This window comes from Dendronephthya gigantea, unplaced genomic scaffold, assembly GCF_004324835.1.
Source record: "Dendronephthya gigantea isolate DGI-Jeju-01 unplaced genomic scaffold, DenGig_1.0 000076F, whole genome shotgun sequence".
NCBI lineage: Eukaryota > Metazoa > Cnidaria > Anthozoa > Malacalcyonacea > Nephtheidae > Dendronephthya > Dendronephthya gigantea.
Window position 1 is genome coordinate 187,396 of NW_021163086.1, and position 15,954 is coordinate 203,349.

The following is a 15,954-nucleotide window of genomic DNA, read 5'->3' on the forward strand; positions in this document are numbered from 1 at the left end:
CTGTATACGATAAAACGGTCGATTGTCAATTGAATCTAATGCTGCTACATATGCCTTTATTCGAAAAAACAGAAATAATTCCTATTAATATCTGTTGGAAATAGACCACACGCCAAATAGCAATGTCTGTCCCGGTAGTTCGGTATTAAAATACTTCTTAACGATACTTAAGGCCGTACAATGAAAGGATCGATTCTTGGTTGGTTGAAACCTATACTGTTTGTTGCAAAAGATGCTAACATATGATATATAGACAGATTGCTTTTCAATCACAATCGGTAAGAAACTGACGCACCACAGAGAACGTGCATAAAACCCATAGTTCAATAGTTCGGTATCAAAATACTTGGACAGACAGAATCTTTTTAGGTCTCCTTTAAAATCATGATTATTTTCCAGATTTGGTCAGGCACCTTGAGTAGCGGGGCATTAATTTCCGGCCGTGTGCATAGGACCGCCAAAATTATACTCGAAAGCTGCCAAGCAACTCTCTAAAATAATATTCTCTCCACTGACAATTCGAATACAGGACGGCTATGATCTTAAACTTTATCTAAAATTAATCGAAAATTTGCTTTGGGAAATTGGGTATAGGAAGAACAGGAGAGAAGAGCAGGAGAGAACCTCATTAAAAACGTGGAATATTTTTATTCTTCAACGCAGGAAACAAAATTGTCAAGCCTTATTTTTCCCTCTTGATATATTAGAAGCACATCGAAAATGTGACAACACTGCCAAAAAGTGTTAATATATATGGATATCATGCATGCTCATACAAAGGGGAACACTCAACGTGCACAACATGCAGGTGACGAACTAAATTTGTTTCTCTTCATGAGATTATACTGTCTGCTTTGATTTACCAAATGGAGCAACTTCAAAGCGGTTGCTATCCGCACAAAATTAGTGCATTGAATAAGCGCCTGAATGATCAAAACGATCTTGACTTAATCCTAAGAAAGCAAATTGTTATTACAATATTCTCCCTAATCCTTTTCAATTGCCTGTAACAGGAAGCTCCTAATTAAAGAGATATCCATAACATCCATTGCTAAAGTGTACAGGTTACCGACCTAGCATATACAAAGGGAATTTCGTGATAAATTGCCGGCCCTGCAGATGTCTGTGCTAGGTTTCAGGCTATTTTAATACCGACCAAAACATCGTACAGACTGTGAAGCTTGTATTGCTTTTTAATTTGGCTGCAAGCTGCGAGTAATTTCCATCAAAACATAGAATGTGCAGTTTGAAACATAGTGACCTATCATAATCCCCTGCACGTCCCTCCCCACAGGAGGCGGCGACGTCTATACACGAAGAACAATTATATATAGCATTATATCATTTAATCACAAGGGAACGGCTGAGCAGTTGCAAATAAAAGGCTGCGCGACTACACGGGGCGAAAATGAAACCGATAACTATATGCCTTATATAACCGTAAGATAGTTAGCGAAAATGTGCCTATTTTTTCCAGTTCCTGGGCTTGATTTTATATACCCTCACTATATAAGAAGATTCGTGTCCTATAATCACTCCTAATTTTTCATTCTGAATTGGTAAAACGTCCAATAAGTCGTGCTGTATATATCCATATACATGCACAGTGACAAATCATTTTAAGAGATACTGCATGTGTATATACGGAACGGACGTATTGCGCGAATATATGAATATATCGTCACATTTCTTTTATAAACACATGCACACATTTAAATTCGAAATTATTTACAAGCAGAAGTTGGGCCGACGCATGATTTCAATCAAACTGAAGAACATTTCATTTCGGTACTTCTGCGCTACCGTTTGCCGGAAACATAAGATATGTCCACCCTATATGGAAAAATTTAGTCATGAAGCATTAATGAACTGTTCCAATATATCAACAGGCGTAAAAATATTTTGAAAGGGGAAATTTAAAAAAACGCGTATTCAAATGCGAGTCCAAAACGCGCATTGAAACCATCGGAAGACGCTGTGCCGTCCAACCGCTCCGTGCATACGTGGCAGACAAACAGAAAACTAGAACTTTCAGTGTATTTCACCTTCGATCAACAATCGCACAAGGGCTACGCTATACATTCAGATGTACACAAAACCGTTAGAACAAAAGCAGTTTATCTTTCGAAAAACTTAATCAATTTGCACTTGCTGAAGTCGCCCTCTTGACTTCAATATATGGACACGAAATGAAACCGCGCTGTCGGTGTTTGTTTTATCAAATAGGTAATGCAAACGAAGAGCAACGATCGGCATTTACCAAAGAAAAGAATGGCTATGTTTTCATTAAAATTGAAAACGTGTTTCTATCGGCTCATTAATGAAACTCTAGGTGGCCATACCACTTCTGCACTATGGATCGATCTATTATATGGCTGGCCAATAGTACATGCAGGTCTAATCTCCGATATCTCCACAAAACGATCGTTCGTTAAAAACGTATACACTGGCCCTGCGAGAGTAACAAATACTGCATCTACACGTATATAAATATATATAGAAGGCACACAGAAATATCACAGACTGTCTGTCACACACGAATAATTTAATGGGATTAACGTTTGCTTTTCTTATCGATTATGTGTTGTTTAAAGGCAAAGAATCATTTCGGACTGCAATACAGCAGCGCGTTATTAAAGATAAACCTTTTTTATTGAAACATATATATATATATGCATGCATGCATCATAGGATAGTGTTCTTCTTATTTTCATATAGCCTACATTTCTAGTATATTATTATATATATCTTTTTTAAATATACACATTTATATATTTATACACATTCTTTTATATTTCATAATATTTCCGTAGAATTGGGATTCGTTGTTATTGCGCGAGTAAGCCTCCATGCTTGATGCGCGGCATTGTTCAGGACCTCGCGCGATTTACCGACGAACAAATCGACGCCTTTCAGAAAGAAATGCGGGCAGCGACGGCACTGTAGACACGACACCAACTGCAGCAAGATGCCGTTGATGCGCTCGCCGAGCGATGTCTCGTCCCATTCGTCTTCGCGCGGGTGTTTCTCACACTCGTACAAAAGCAATGTTTTCATAAGTAAAGGTTGAATAGGTTTTCCCGGAAGATCCAAGTGTCTCTCGAACAAAGTCTTTAGTATGGCCAAACATTGTTTACGGCAACTTCCTCGCAAGAGCACGTCTTCACCTTCAGAAAAATCTAAAACCCACGCGTCACCTTCGGCCGCCTGCGTCTCGTAACCTGGGAACATGTCGCCAGCGAGAAGGTTGAAGCCCCGACGTTTCACCACTTCGATCTCGGACTGCGATGGCCAGAGCTGGTCATTCGTTGGCCAAACACAAACGTTTCGCGGCCATATCGCGCCACATTTGAACGCAGGAATAAGACTGAGTGTATACTTGTCTCTGATCACGAGCACGGTAGACGACACTCCGCGTTGGACTCGAACCTGTTCCCTGGCGGAACATCTCAAAACGGCTTCGGCCACAAGCGAATGGAACCTAGCTCTCATCTTCCTCGCCGACAGATAACCAGACGCCGTGATAAATTCGGTCCAAAGCGACATCGAACGCTTTCGCTCGTCGCTGAGCTTGAGCATCGCACAACCTGGCGGGCAGTTATCGTCGATGAAGTTAAACACCCCCATCTGATTCAAGAACAGATGCAGTTCAAAGCGGGTCGAGGTGATGACGCGAAGCCCAGAGTAGCGGCCATTTTCCTTCTTGAAGGAAGATATAAATCTGGGTTCGAGACTTTCTACAGAGGAAAGAACATCGTTGATGATGGCAACAATGCTTTCTAAAGTTCGGCCAATCTCGTGTCTTCGATTACGGACCCTCTCTTGCACGTATTGCAGAATGAACTTGTTCAGTTCCACGAAGAACGCCATGTCAGGCGATGTGGTCTCGCAGCAAAGGCTCGACGATCGGCGTAGCGGCCGCGTTGAAGACTTTAGACAATCCGTATTGACTTCGAGATGTAGTAGTTCGCATGAGCGCGTTCAGTACCCAATTAAACTTGTCACACGTTATTAATCTTTGTCTCCGACAAAGCCACACGAAGACGCACCAATCAGAGTAAACTCGTCGTTCTCTTCGAGGCAAGCAAAGAATTGACAGAACACCAGCTTATCTAAGTATTTTAGTCACGCGGACAAGCGCGTTCAAAGAATCACTATGGCAAACCACATGAACCAGCAAAAAAACTTGTGCCCGTCAACGCCACGTTAGCAACCACTCCACGTCAACGACGAAGCGGGAAATAGACCAAGCGACGAGCAGACATTTCGGGTAATGAGCGGTTGTTTTAAGAACATGAATTTTATCGTTGTTTGCACTAGTGTTTGGTTAACACATCGAGATGAGTAAACAAAGACCGCCCACCGACTTAGTGCAAAAGCTGTGAAATTGATCACGCGGCTGCAATGAAACATTCACTCCGAGCATGCCGGCAATGTCTTTGCTACACTCCAATATATGCGACGTATACTTGACTTCCCCAAGAAACAAGTCATCCGGCAAAGGGCTGCGCGAACACGCAAGCAAGATCTAGCGAATCTCGCTACGACCAACAACGCTTCCGCGCGGCGTATTTCGTAACATTCAAAATCAATACGACGGGACAGCAAGTGTGACATTGCCGTGAGAAGCTCGAACTGTACGAAATTTAGCGCTAATTACTTAATGATCAATTTCAGTGACCTAATCTCACACCTTTTCACGGCGAGGCGGAGTAATATTATCACGAAGCATTATGTATTAATAGGTGTGCGAAAAGATTGTAATAAATAACGTGTTCGCCCGGCAAGTTCGTTTGTTATGCCTTTGAAGCTCGGACCTACTTAAGATCTTATCGCTATTATAAACAGGTAACTGTACAACGATTGCTAATTCCCTTTCACCGAGGAATCTCGATTGAAATTACCGCGCGTTTGCAGCTCTGTGGTTTTATTCAAATCGGAAGCGTACAGAAAGGTCTGTTTACACAACAACTCTGAGCAAGGCGGCAGGGGTTCGAAGTCTGGAGAGACGGACGGTGAACATGACGAGCAATTTCGCGACTCTACATGACCGAAATTCCTCAGTGACGAAGTGAGCGACACTATAATACGCGGAACACGCAAACCTGGGCGAATTTCGCTCGAAATAGGACGTCCCCGACCGAAGCAGACAGGCTACTTCGATATTCTTTGATCTTAAAGTCTCGAAAAATATTTACATCAATAATCAGGATTACTTTTGATTTCGGCGCTCTTTAAAGCTGGCGCTATATTAGAATTTGAATGAGATGACTTATTGATTCCGCCAAACGCTCTCCCCAAACAGAGCTAAGCAATCACACAGCAATTATTCCCATCACTATTACCATATTAATAACTGTATATTGAGTGTTTAATTCGGTAATTTGAAGTTTGTACTTCAATGCTTGACAATATGCAACATCATTTTAAACATTTGAAAGCGAATCACCACTTAGGAATAGTAAAAGAGAACTTAAACAGTTTTATTTAGCGAAACACGTTAGGCCTTGTCCCAAATTGGTCGAGCTGTCGCGAAGGGCTCCTGTTTAACGATATGAAATCGTCGAAATCTATATTTCCTCTTTCGTGTGTGTTCGCATATATACAGCCTATTTCGAAAAGTCTTCCTTCTAAAACCTCAAACGCTGAGCGAGAAAAGGATTATGGGTAACTTTAGAGGAAATTTGATAATCATGATGCGTAAGCTTATGATAAACACTCATCTAATGCAGAATTACTCCTAAGCTGAATACTCCAATTTGCTGTGCAAAAAATTGGTTTAATTGTGATCAGCATCGAAATAGCAACGATCTGGGCACTACTTCGTATTTCAAACATGGAATATTTGTAAATCCTATCGACTAGCATTGTACTTTTCAAACCAAAGATGAATATTAAAACTCCATTTACTATATCGATTACATACACAGGATAAGACGAGGTTATACGTTACACGAGGCTATTTACGACATAGTTGCACAGGCAATATGTATAAAATTGAAAGAGAGCGAATCAAGAATACACAGTCAGTTAAACTTCCGACTGCAAAATATATTTGTTAATGCCAAGACACAAACGTACTGAGCGCAAAGGTTTCTCTTTCGCTCTATATAGCAGACTATGAACATGCCTTCTGCTTTCAATGACTGTTATGTTGTAATGAAAAGAAATTTTGCTAATTTTGCTCATAATAAGAGCTTATCACGCTTGCTATATAATTCAAAACAATAAAGACGGTCATAAGTAGAATATAATCCTGGTTTTAAGGTAGTGTAAACTATAGAGAAGATACTCTTTTAACCGACACGAGATACGTTTTCGTCGACAACGAATATACTTGAACTATGTCTATATTCTGAAAATTGAACATAATAAATAGTGCATAATAAATAGTGTCTTCAACAGTTACAATTATGCATGGTCTCATTGGTCTGTACAGTATTATAGGTAAAATGTGTACGAAATTGTTTTCGCTATACAGAGTTTAAGGCACATATTGGACCAGTTTGTAAAAAGCTTTTTAACTTGTAACTGTAGTTAATGACAGAGTTTACTGATAATACACGAAGTGTTGCAAAGAGTTTGATGCAACCGCCCAAAAGTGTATAATGACATGATTATGAAACTATGTATAGCTTGTGCAATTCAAAGGGAGCGAACGTCGAGAAAAACAAACACATATATATAGGTCTATACGGCAGCTTGTTATTATGGACTGAGACGCAAGTCAACTGCGATAAATCAAACGACGAAGTCAGTACAAAAGCTGAACCATGTGAGTTGGGCAGGGAATCGACTTTGATCGCCGCCGACAACGCGAGTCCTATACTTCATCTGTCAAAGAAACTTAGCGTTCGGTCTGTAGGGGGGAACAATTGCCCGCACAGGCGGGGGAAAATTGGCAATTCTTCGCAAAGGTAAAAGTTACAGGTCTAAGGTAATAAAACGTATAAACGCGATACCACCGCGTGTAACGGGTGGGTGCATGACTAAGATCTGAGAAGATATATCAATATCACGACGCGGCTATTTATAAAATACATTCGGGAAAGGAGTTGTGTATTTTGAACCTCTACATTAAATTGCAGTCCAAATTTCGGAATGAGATTCGACATTTTTAAACCAGATAAACTTCTATAGACTGAAAAATCCAAAATATAGGGCAACCTCGACAGTTTATATATAGCTTCCCAAAATATATATAGATCTTTATGATTATCAGCTGAATGTGAAAAACACACGCGAATGTGAAAAATTACTTGGTGTATGAAGGGCCTTTTTTCTCAAAACGTAAAAGTTTTAGTTATGTTTATTTTAGGAAGACAACTCATACCAACCACTCCATCAGAGAAAAAATATAACCGCGCGTTTGTTTGTTTTCCGAATCGCGCTATCATATTCCTATTTGTCCCACGATTGGTGTTAATAAAACCTTCATCACAACAAAATCACATTAAAACTAAATTCATAATGATATCAATTGCATGCATGCATGTACCACCTAAGCAGTGTGAAAGGGCCTTTTTACTCGAAACACAAAGAAACAGCACGAATTGACAGCTGAAGTGTCATATCGAGCAAGTGCATATAAAATTGAAGTACCTAATTCCTTCCTTTATACGCAGTACATGTGGGAATACAGGTATTGCAAATGGATCTATATAGAAAAATAAACTTCCCAATATTCGTTTCTCACCAGAATGGCAACACGCGCACCCATCCGGTGCCTCAAAAACCATTCATTCGTTGTGTTGGATCGACTCATAAGCATGCAGGCTTCGTGCAACGACTAAATCCATTCGAGTTTAATAATTTTCCTCGCGATAAGTACATCTCGAAACCGCAAACAATATATTGGCCATAATTATTGCAATACTTGAGAAATACTAGACAGGGTAATGCTATAGCGTGAGAACATTTCGAACGGTTTAGTGTGCCAGACAAAAAAGAAAATTGGCAGTTACAAAGTTGAATGTACGTTTTATAATATATTTCAACAACCAATCGCGTGTTGGATTCGAACAGGGTCGTTCAAATGCCTTTTTTATGACCAGTCATACAAAGAGGCTATATATACACGAAGTTTCTCGACAAATATATACATTTCCCCCCTAATTCTGCATGTCTAAAAAGGATATATACAAATTACTATATTACTTGACACTATAATAAATTTACAAGTATATGTCATATATATAACAGGATAATATGGATTAGCCAAGGCCCAAGTGCATAACAGCTCGACGATTTGCAAACAAACAAACATACACGTGTAAGTTTTGAAAAGAAACAAAGGTCAATTGCATTGGCTCAAATTTCTCTCTGTCCGTGTACAAGGCAATTAAGTTCTAAAAAGCACTGTATTGTTAATACTATACAATTGGAAACCACAAAAATTGAAGTGGATGCTCGTTAACGTGTTTGCGGAGGCAGAAAGTATAGCACTATGTAAATTTACATACACATGCAGACATGGGTTAGACCAGTATATGTACATATAAATTATTTTTTACTGCCTATATATATTTTCGAAAAACGGTATTAAAAATGTCATGGCACACAAGGGTTTTAGGTCGAACTTGACGTTTCTTTATCTATCCAGGGCAGTTGTTATACCATATTATATAGATGGGAAGTTATTACATCAAACGATTCTTTCAAATAATTATACGTTATAATAAATGGCATGCACCCAAAAAAGCCAACATTTCAAGATGAAGCCTTATTGCCTCATGAAATTGTTATAAGTAGCGTGTGTTGGAATGTCAGATTTGAATAAAGGGATAAAAGATTAATGCAAGTACCTTGGACTACACAATGCATGTATACTACACAAGAATATCGTAGGAAAAAAAGAAAAGAAAAGAACTACTTCTCCTGCATCATCAGCACGTGTCTAATTCAAAACGATGTATTGCATGATTGACAGTCTTTTGTCCCGCAATTGATAGACTTCAATTGACCACTAAGAATCGATACACCTGCCTCTGGGAATTTTCTTTTTGTGAAGAACAAAATTACACGTTGCATGACAATTCATATAGCTAAACACATTCATTACTGGATCACAAAAAAGAACAATTTATGAAGTTATTTTCTGATTACGCAGTAATGATGATGACGTTTACTTCCATGCACATCGAGAATATGTTTAGGAAAAGAATGCATGCATAGCTGTAGCAAGCCAATCCAACTATATATCCTGGTAAATGAATGGGATGCATCTCAATAGCTTCAATATTAGTTGAAGAACCTGATATGTCAGGGCGAAAGTTAGACAGACTCTTTGACGTTTCTACCTAAGAGACTACGTCAGAAGATTCAGAGTATCATCCTAAGTTTCCCGACAAAGGTCCTTGGGTTTTTCGAAACGCTTTCACACTGCTCCTTAGTTAAATTTCCATATTTATAGAAACTCTTATAACTATATTTCGCGAAGCTTGGTTAAATTTCTATATTTATAGAAACTCTTATAGCTATATTTCCTGAAAAGTACAAGCCAATTCTTTTACTAACTATATAGTTAATCCACCTTTTTAAACTACTGGCCCTATATGTGTTTCAACTGTCTGAATCCAAAAACCAATTTTTTGCCGATTTCTATTTGGTTTAAAGAGATTATTCACCGGTAAGTCATATTCTGCTGCGTAACCAAGCAAACATATAATCATCACAGAAACCAGTTGTTGATGAGATTTCATGGATTAAGAACTTTAAGAGTGGATTAAAAATGTTCAGAAACACGACAACCACCAAGGAAGACAATAACGCTGATTATCACTAATCGATCATGAGAAGATAAGTTTTTATATGGATAAAGAAATTTAAAAAAATGGAATAAGAAAAAAAATATAACAACCACCAAAAACGATATAAGGCTGATCAGAGTCGTAGCCAAGAGAGCAAGAAGTGAGTGGAGAGCAGTATTAGACATATACATGATATTCTACTCCAAGTCAGTTACGACTAACCTATATTTTTGACAAAAAGTTCATCCAATTTCTACTTCCTTCCATCATGCATGTTAGTTTGAAATAGTTGCAACAGCACGTTTGATTAAGTTAAGGATTAAATATAACTAATGTTAAATATTTAATGGTGACTACGCATTTCAAAAGTCAACCATTTCTGCATGCAACCGAGATTAAAAAATGTCAATTAAAATAATGATTTCTTGAGCATTACACCCTCATAAAGCAGTTTGGCAATAATACTCCAAAGTTGAAAGAACCAACGAATAGACACTTGCTGAAATTGCTTGAGTGCACAGGGAAGTGTCTATTTTTCAATTATCGGTTTCAATTATTACAGCCTAATTTTAACAAATCTGCGATGCCTATACTGTATACTCTATGCCAGTTCACATCTAATAGAATTTGAAACGTTCTACGACTTGCGGTTATTCCAGTCCGATTATATGAAGGTATCTAATTCTAAGGTTTTTCATACAGCTTTTACATATACCAAGTGTAATACCAAAATGTATTAACATTATGCAATTGAATTCAAAAAAGGCGAATTCTTGCAGTTGCGAATCGCGCAGTCAAAAGGCACTGAAATTGGACAATATGAAACCGCGCAGTTAAAATCCGGACGTGAATTCTTACTGCAGTGCAGTTGATCATATAAATAGTTCAACCCTGCAGCATACTGCCTTTCTAGGATCACACTTTGTACTTTTCATTTCCGAAATTTGGAAAGAAGAAAGCATGGCAAAATTCGCATCAAAGGTATAAAAACTGCCTAAAATAGAGAAAAGCAATTCTCGGAATTTCGACCGAAGTGCCTTCGTTAGTATGGAAGGAAATATGAGACAGCACATCCCTTGTACGAGGAGCAAAACACGTGACAAAATAGAACAATAGGAAACGAAAAATCGAAACAAATTAGAATACCACTTCGTTACCAAAGAGATGCCTGACTTTCATCAAGTGTTTAGCTGCATACAAAACATTTGCACTCCCCTATTCTCTTCACACTAACATTCCTGACAAAGGACCAATGGTCGAAGAATGTTTTTGTCTATTTTATGCAGTTGTTATAGAATCATACAACATTTAACGCGAAGATGCATGCTGGAGGACACCATCATGGCACGCTGGTTATATAACAACATAAATCTAAACACAACATTAACAGAAAATAAACTTACCTTTGGGTCTAACTTCAGATTATCCGAATGTTCTTCGTCAAGTGAGAAATATACAGCGGTGGTTGTAATGGTGAGGGTGCCGACAGCAGCAATACACGGTGATATACTCTTACACGACGCAGTTAAAACAACATGATCATGTGGACTCAGGTCTTTCGCATCACTCTCGCTTGAAGTCATGTCGGAGGTATCTTCTTCTTCAGCGGGACGTTGCTCTTCCTCGCTGGAGATGTTCACATTGGCGGGAATAGCTTGGTGGCCATCGTTTGTCTTAGCGTGGTACGTCTCTGAATGGAGAACATATGAGTGTTAACGCCACCACACTACCCCAAGTCAAATATTAACCAATACCCCTACAAAGGTCCTCAACCCTACTTCATAACCTATAATATACATTATGCATGGCTATCAAACAGTGCAATACTGAATTAAAGAGAGAAATGGAAACATTTCCTACTTCGACTCATACATCAATCACATCGCCGGTCAAACATCGTTCGTATATTACAACAGCAATTGATCACTTGCTTGAGAAGTCTAATGAGTGTACTACATCAGTAACAACCTTCCATATCGGCGTGTCCAAAAAAGGGAGGTTTCTCGCACAAGTTACTCCTATGTATAGTATGACTCGGCCGCCATAGGTCTAACATTTGAGTCATGCGCTAAAAATCCAGGTGGGTTGAATACTTGATGCTTATGTTTAACTTTGTATACAACAAAAGTATAAACATAGTTGTATGGATTTGCTTCCAGATACTTATGTGTGATTAATATGAATCTTCTATGATCAGGACTCAAAATCTTTTCATCTTATGTTGCCCCAAAGTTTACGCACGTTAATTGTGCAACACTAACCTAACGCCTCCAGCAAAGTGGCCTCTGGGTGGGTGGAACCATAGGGGTTATTAACCAATCGCATACGGCGCCCAATGTCATCCTGCCAGTTGTCCAATCGTCTGAACTTTGTTGCTTGTTTATCACTTTCCTTCCACGCACCGTATTCACTGGTAATGACACCCATGATCTGCCAAAAAACATTGATTAGCATAATTGCCGGCAGGAGACTGAAGAGGAAATATGGTGAATCCAAGGATAAGAAAAAGATAGGGAATATATGTATCTTACAAGAATGCATGCAGTCCGAAATTGTTTAAAAAAGCGACCGACTTTCAGTTTGAAGGATGCAGTGTGACAAGAAAAGGTTTTTCACGTCATTTGGTATATTTCGTGTCATTTTATCAAGTCAGATCACTGAAAATTGTGCATTCGCCATTTTTTACGTAATGGTAAATTGAATTCGCGCTTAGGTCTGTAAACAATTTCATTGGCTCCACAAGAGCAATAAATAAGCAAGAAAATCAAAATTTCAATACTCTCGACAGCATTTTATCCTAAGTGAGACTTTCTAACTTTTTGTTTTAAATAAAAGTTGCAAATTCTATTGCATTTATTCTATTGCAAATTCTGAAGAATGTAAAATATACTTCACAAGATATCTTAAGTGGGCCTTAGAAATAATTAAAAGCGTTTTAGTGCTTTGAAATCATCAATGATCTCCAAATTAGCCTTAAATGCGAATTGCATGCCTAATATCATTTCAGCTTTCAAACCAGCTTCCTTTGGATGTTAATAACATTTTAAGCCCAATAGCTGTCAAACCTCGGTCGAAATTTACAGGTTGTTACCTTTTGGAACTGTCTTCGTGCAGTATTCTCATCTTTCTCGCGAGTGGCGCTTGTTATATGATCGTGAATCGAGCCCTTGTGCACGAACACGTCGTTGGCCAGATCCGACGCAGTCTGAAATAATTCATGCTTTTGACCATCGACATCTCTCAGTTTCTGCAGAATGAACAGTGCTTCGCTGGTGGTCAGAACCAGTCTCTCGCGCGTCGCATGGGAAACCATACGACCCTCGTTGATCAAATCCATGAACGCCGAGCCGGCGTGCCGCTGCAGCGAGTTCTGCCATTCCTGAGAGCATAGTAACATCACAAGTTCTACGACGGATTCTGACTTCAGGCACGACAAGCCTTCCATTAGCAGCTCTTGGTTATGACTGCCTACGAGAACCTTGGACAGGAATGAACAGAAATCCAAGAGAATTTCGCGGAGAAGGAACCCGGACGTCCCAAACGTCAACTCGAGTTTCTCGGAGAGGCTCATTCGATTTGAAAGTCTACTGGTGAACGTCGGACTACAGGGTTCCTTCCCGAGGTTGTCCAAATCAACGTGTTCCATTTCACCGTTCTTTTCCGCACCAGCTTTACCTGCTTCCGACGAGCTGGAGGACTGACGTACAGGGCCAAGGTTAACCGCGGCAGTGTTACGACTTCGTTTACCTAATATATGGAAAGGCATTTATATATATGCAAGTAGAAATTCAGCTGATATTCTACTTTTCGATTGTACCATTATCCCCTCATCTTTTCGGCAAGGCAAAGCTAAAGTTGGTTCCCGTAACCAATTTCGTTAGCGCTCAGGCTACCAATCTAAAGGCCGAATACAGATGAAATTGGTACGCGTACCAATTTTAGCCATGTCGTGCCAACAGAGTGTAATGTAGGCCTAAATGGGACTTTATACTCACTCTATGTTAATAACAGGAGCCTAAATACTCACTTCAGGCCTAAATACTCACTCTATGTTAATGACATGAGCATACAAAATGGGCATACAGTGAAATGAACTACTCCCACGCAGTTGGTAAACTAAATTGGTGGTGCTTATAGAGTGATAAGGCTTTTTACACGTGCGACTAATTTATCAAAAATTGCCAACTTCACACGGCGATATTTTTCCTCAACATTCCAATAGTACTAATTTTGAGATGCTGTTCTCGACCGTAGTTTTCCGGAGTTTTTCTACTTTTGAACTCAGTTCAAAAACAGAGTATGGTCCATTAGATATTTAGATGCATACTTATGTGCATTGCAATGGTCAGGCATTAGGGGAGTTCACGATCCACGACCCGGGTTTCCCGGCGTCGCTAAAACGAAACTACATCCTGAAACTACGAAAATTTAACGTTTGAGAGTTTAATGCTCTAATCAGTGCATGCACGATTGTTCTAACAAGGCAAGTAATGTACACAATATGAATAATTCATATGATTTTTCAAGATCGGTACACTTTTCGCTTCAAAGAACCATGCAGAAATAGGGAGGATGACCGTTATAATACCTTCTGGGGGAGAGGTTTCGCCATTTGATTTTGGACTGCTTGGAGGATCACCTTTCTCTTCCTCGAGAATGTCGCGATATTTTGACACGGTGAGCACTGCGACGAAATACACGACAGTAATGGCCAAGAATTGCGAGTGTCGACTGTCCTCAAAATCACGATATATGGCTGCGCGTAGTCGATGAACATCCATATCTTGCAACAGCTTATCCGGATCAGTGATCGTAGTAAGATATCCAGGCATGTTTTGTACAACATTCTGAAAAAGTATGTTGTATATCTAGGAATGTAAGCTCTGGATGGTACAACTTCAAGATGAACACTTTTTCAGACGGGTTGCACGTTTATGGATTGATAAAAACAAGCGCATGAACCAATATTGATGTTATGCAGAAATTTACTGTGTTTTTTGCACAGTTGAAGCTCTGAACAAGAGCGAAACTATTAAAATTGAATCTTAGGGAACGCTCGCACGCTTATTCGTATTTACACGTTTGTCTCCTGCTTGTGACAATGAAATAATTTCACTTTTATGTCAGCAAATTTAAGACGATTTCATGTACGAAAAAGATCGGCAGCATCATTTATCCGGAAAAAGCTATTTATATATTACCTGATCAGTCGGTGGTTGGGTTGAGGCGATGATCGCTTTTATTGCGTCCTGCGTGTCTTTCTTTGTCTTAAAACTTAACCTCGTTCTGTCTATCGGAATGTAACGATGCTGCTTACGACGACACACTAAACGATTCCTTGCTGCACAGCAAAGGGCTGTAAGGTAAACGTTGAATCATTCAAACTACAATTTCGAGTAAAAGTCTCGTTACTTATTTCACTGAGTGGCATTGCATGACGGGAAGCAGTGGGACGAATTAACCACGATGGTAACTCAGAGTAGCAGCATCACATTAATTCATCTGAATTATACGCACAATTACTATAACTAAATTTTGCAGTTATGGAAAGGACTAGATTGAGTTCTGAAATACTGCCATATTTGATTTCAACTGTTTTGCCCTAGTATAGCTAAGTTGGAAGAGCATTGGACTAGCAAACCAAAGGAACGGTAGCAATCAATAACATAATCATTAGGTTAAAAAAGCCTTGTGACATTTTACTAACCGAGTCTCGTACACTGCCTCAGAAAACCACCGGTACTTAAACTTCTGCTCACTTCCACACCACCGAAGCTAAAATTACTTGTATAGACAACAGTGTCGACCAAGCTCATGACACGGTTCAAGAAAGAAAACGCCGTCTCCAATTGCATTCCCCCACACGGCTGTATAACATCTTGTGAGAAGTCGGGCGATGTTGCCGAGGAGAGCAACGGCAAAAGATCTCCGCAACAAAATATCATGCTGTCCGCAAGAACGGAAATGAGAAATGCCAGATTTGATATGTAGATGAAGTTTTCTTTCGCATTAACGAAGTCCACGACGGTCTTTCGAGTGTGACTAAACGAAAAGAAAGTTGGTCGAGGCATTTTGCAAAATATATATTTTGTAGCACAAATATCTATCGTCACATGCAGGGCACAATCCTTGCAATAATACGTTTTAATCTTATCAAATTCATAACATATTTCTGACAGTATTTTTTATCTCATAAAATCAATTT

At 39.2% G+C, this 15,954-nt stretch overlaps 2 protein-coding genes across 2 annotated transcripts in view; both read right to left on the reverse strand.

Annotated features, from left to right (window-relative positions):
* Positions 1 to 15,954, reverse strand: part of LOC114531987 (neurobeachin-like) — a 46,249-nt gene that overhangs the window by 12,294 nt on the left and 18,001 nt on the right. Inside the window, exons 28-33 of the mRNA XM_028553583.1 lie at positions 15,457 to 15,791; positions 14,951 to 15,105; positions 14,338 to 14,596; positions 12,841 to 13,496; positions 12,011 to 12,179; positions 11,153 to 11,439 (exon numbers count right to left, since the gene is read on the reverse strand). Of these exons, the coding sequence (XP_028409384.1) occupies positions 11,153 to 11,439; positions 12,011 to 12,179; positions 12,841 to 13,496; positions 14,338 to 14,596; positions 14,951 to 15,105; positions 15,457 to 15,791 (1,861 nt within the window). The remainder of the gene's footprint in view (positions 1 to 11,152; positions 11,440 to 12,010; positions 12,180 to 12,840; positions 13,497 to 14,337; positions 14,597 to 14,950; positions 15,106 to 15,456; positions 15,792 to 15,954) is intronic.
* On the reverse strand, positions 2,532 to 4,301 carry LOC114531988 (putative nucleotidyltransferase MAB21L1). Its single transcript, XM_028553584.1, has one exon. It carries the CDS (start codon positions 3,868 to 3,870, stop codon positions 2,797 to 2,799), a length of 1,074 nt encoding a protein of 357 aa, XP_028409385.1. The 5' UTR covers positions 3,871 to 4,301; the 3' UTR covers positions 2,532 to 2,796.

Coding starts and splice junctions, on each gene's coding strand:
- LOC114531988 (XM_028553584.1), bottom strand. CDS start 3,870: ATGGCGTTCTTCGTGGAACTGAACAAGTTCATTCTGCAATACGTGCAA.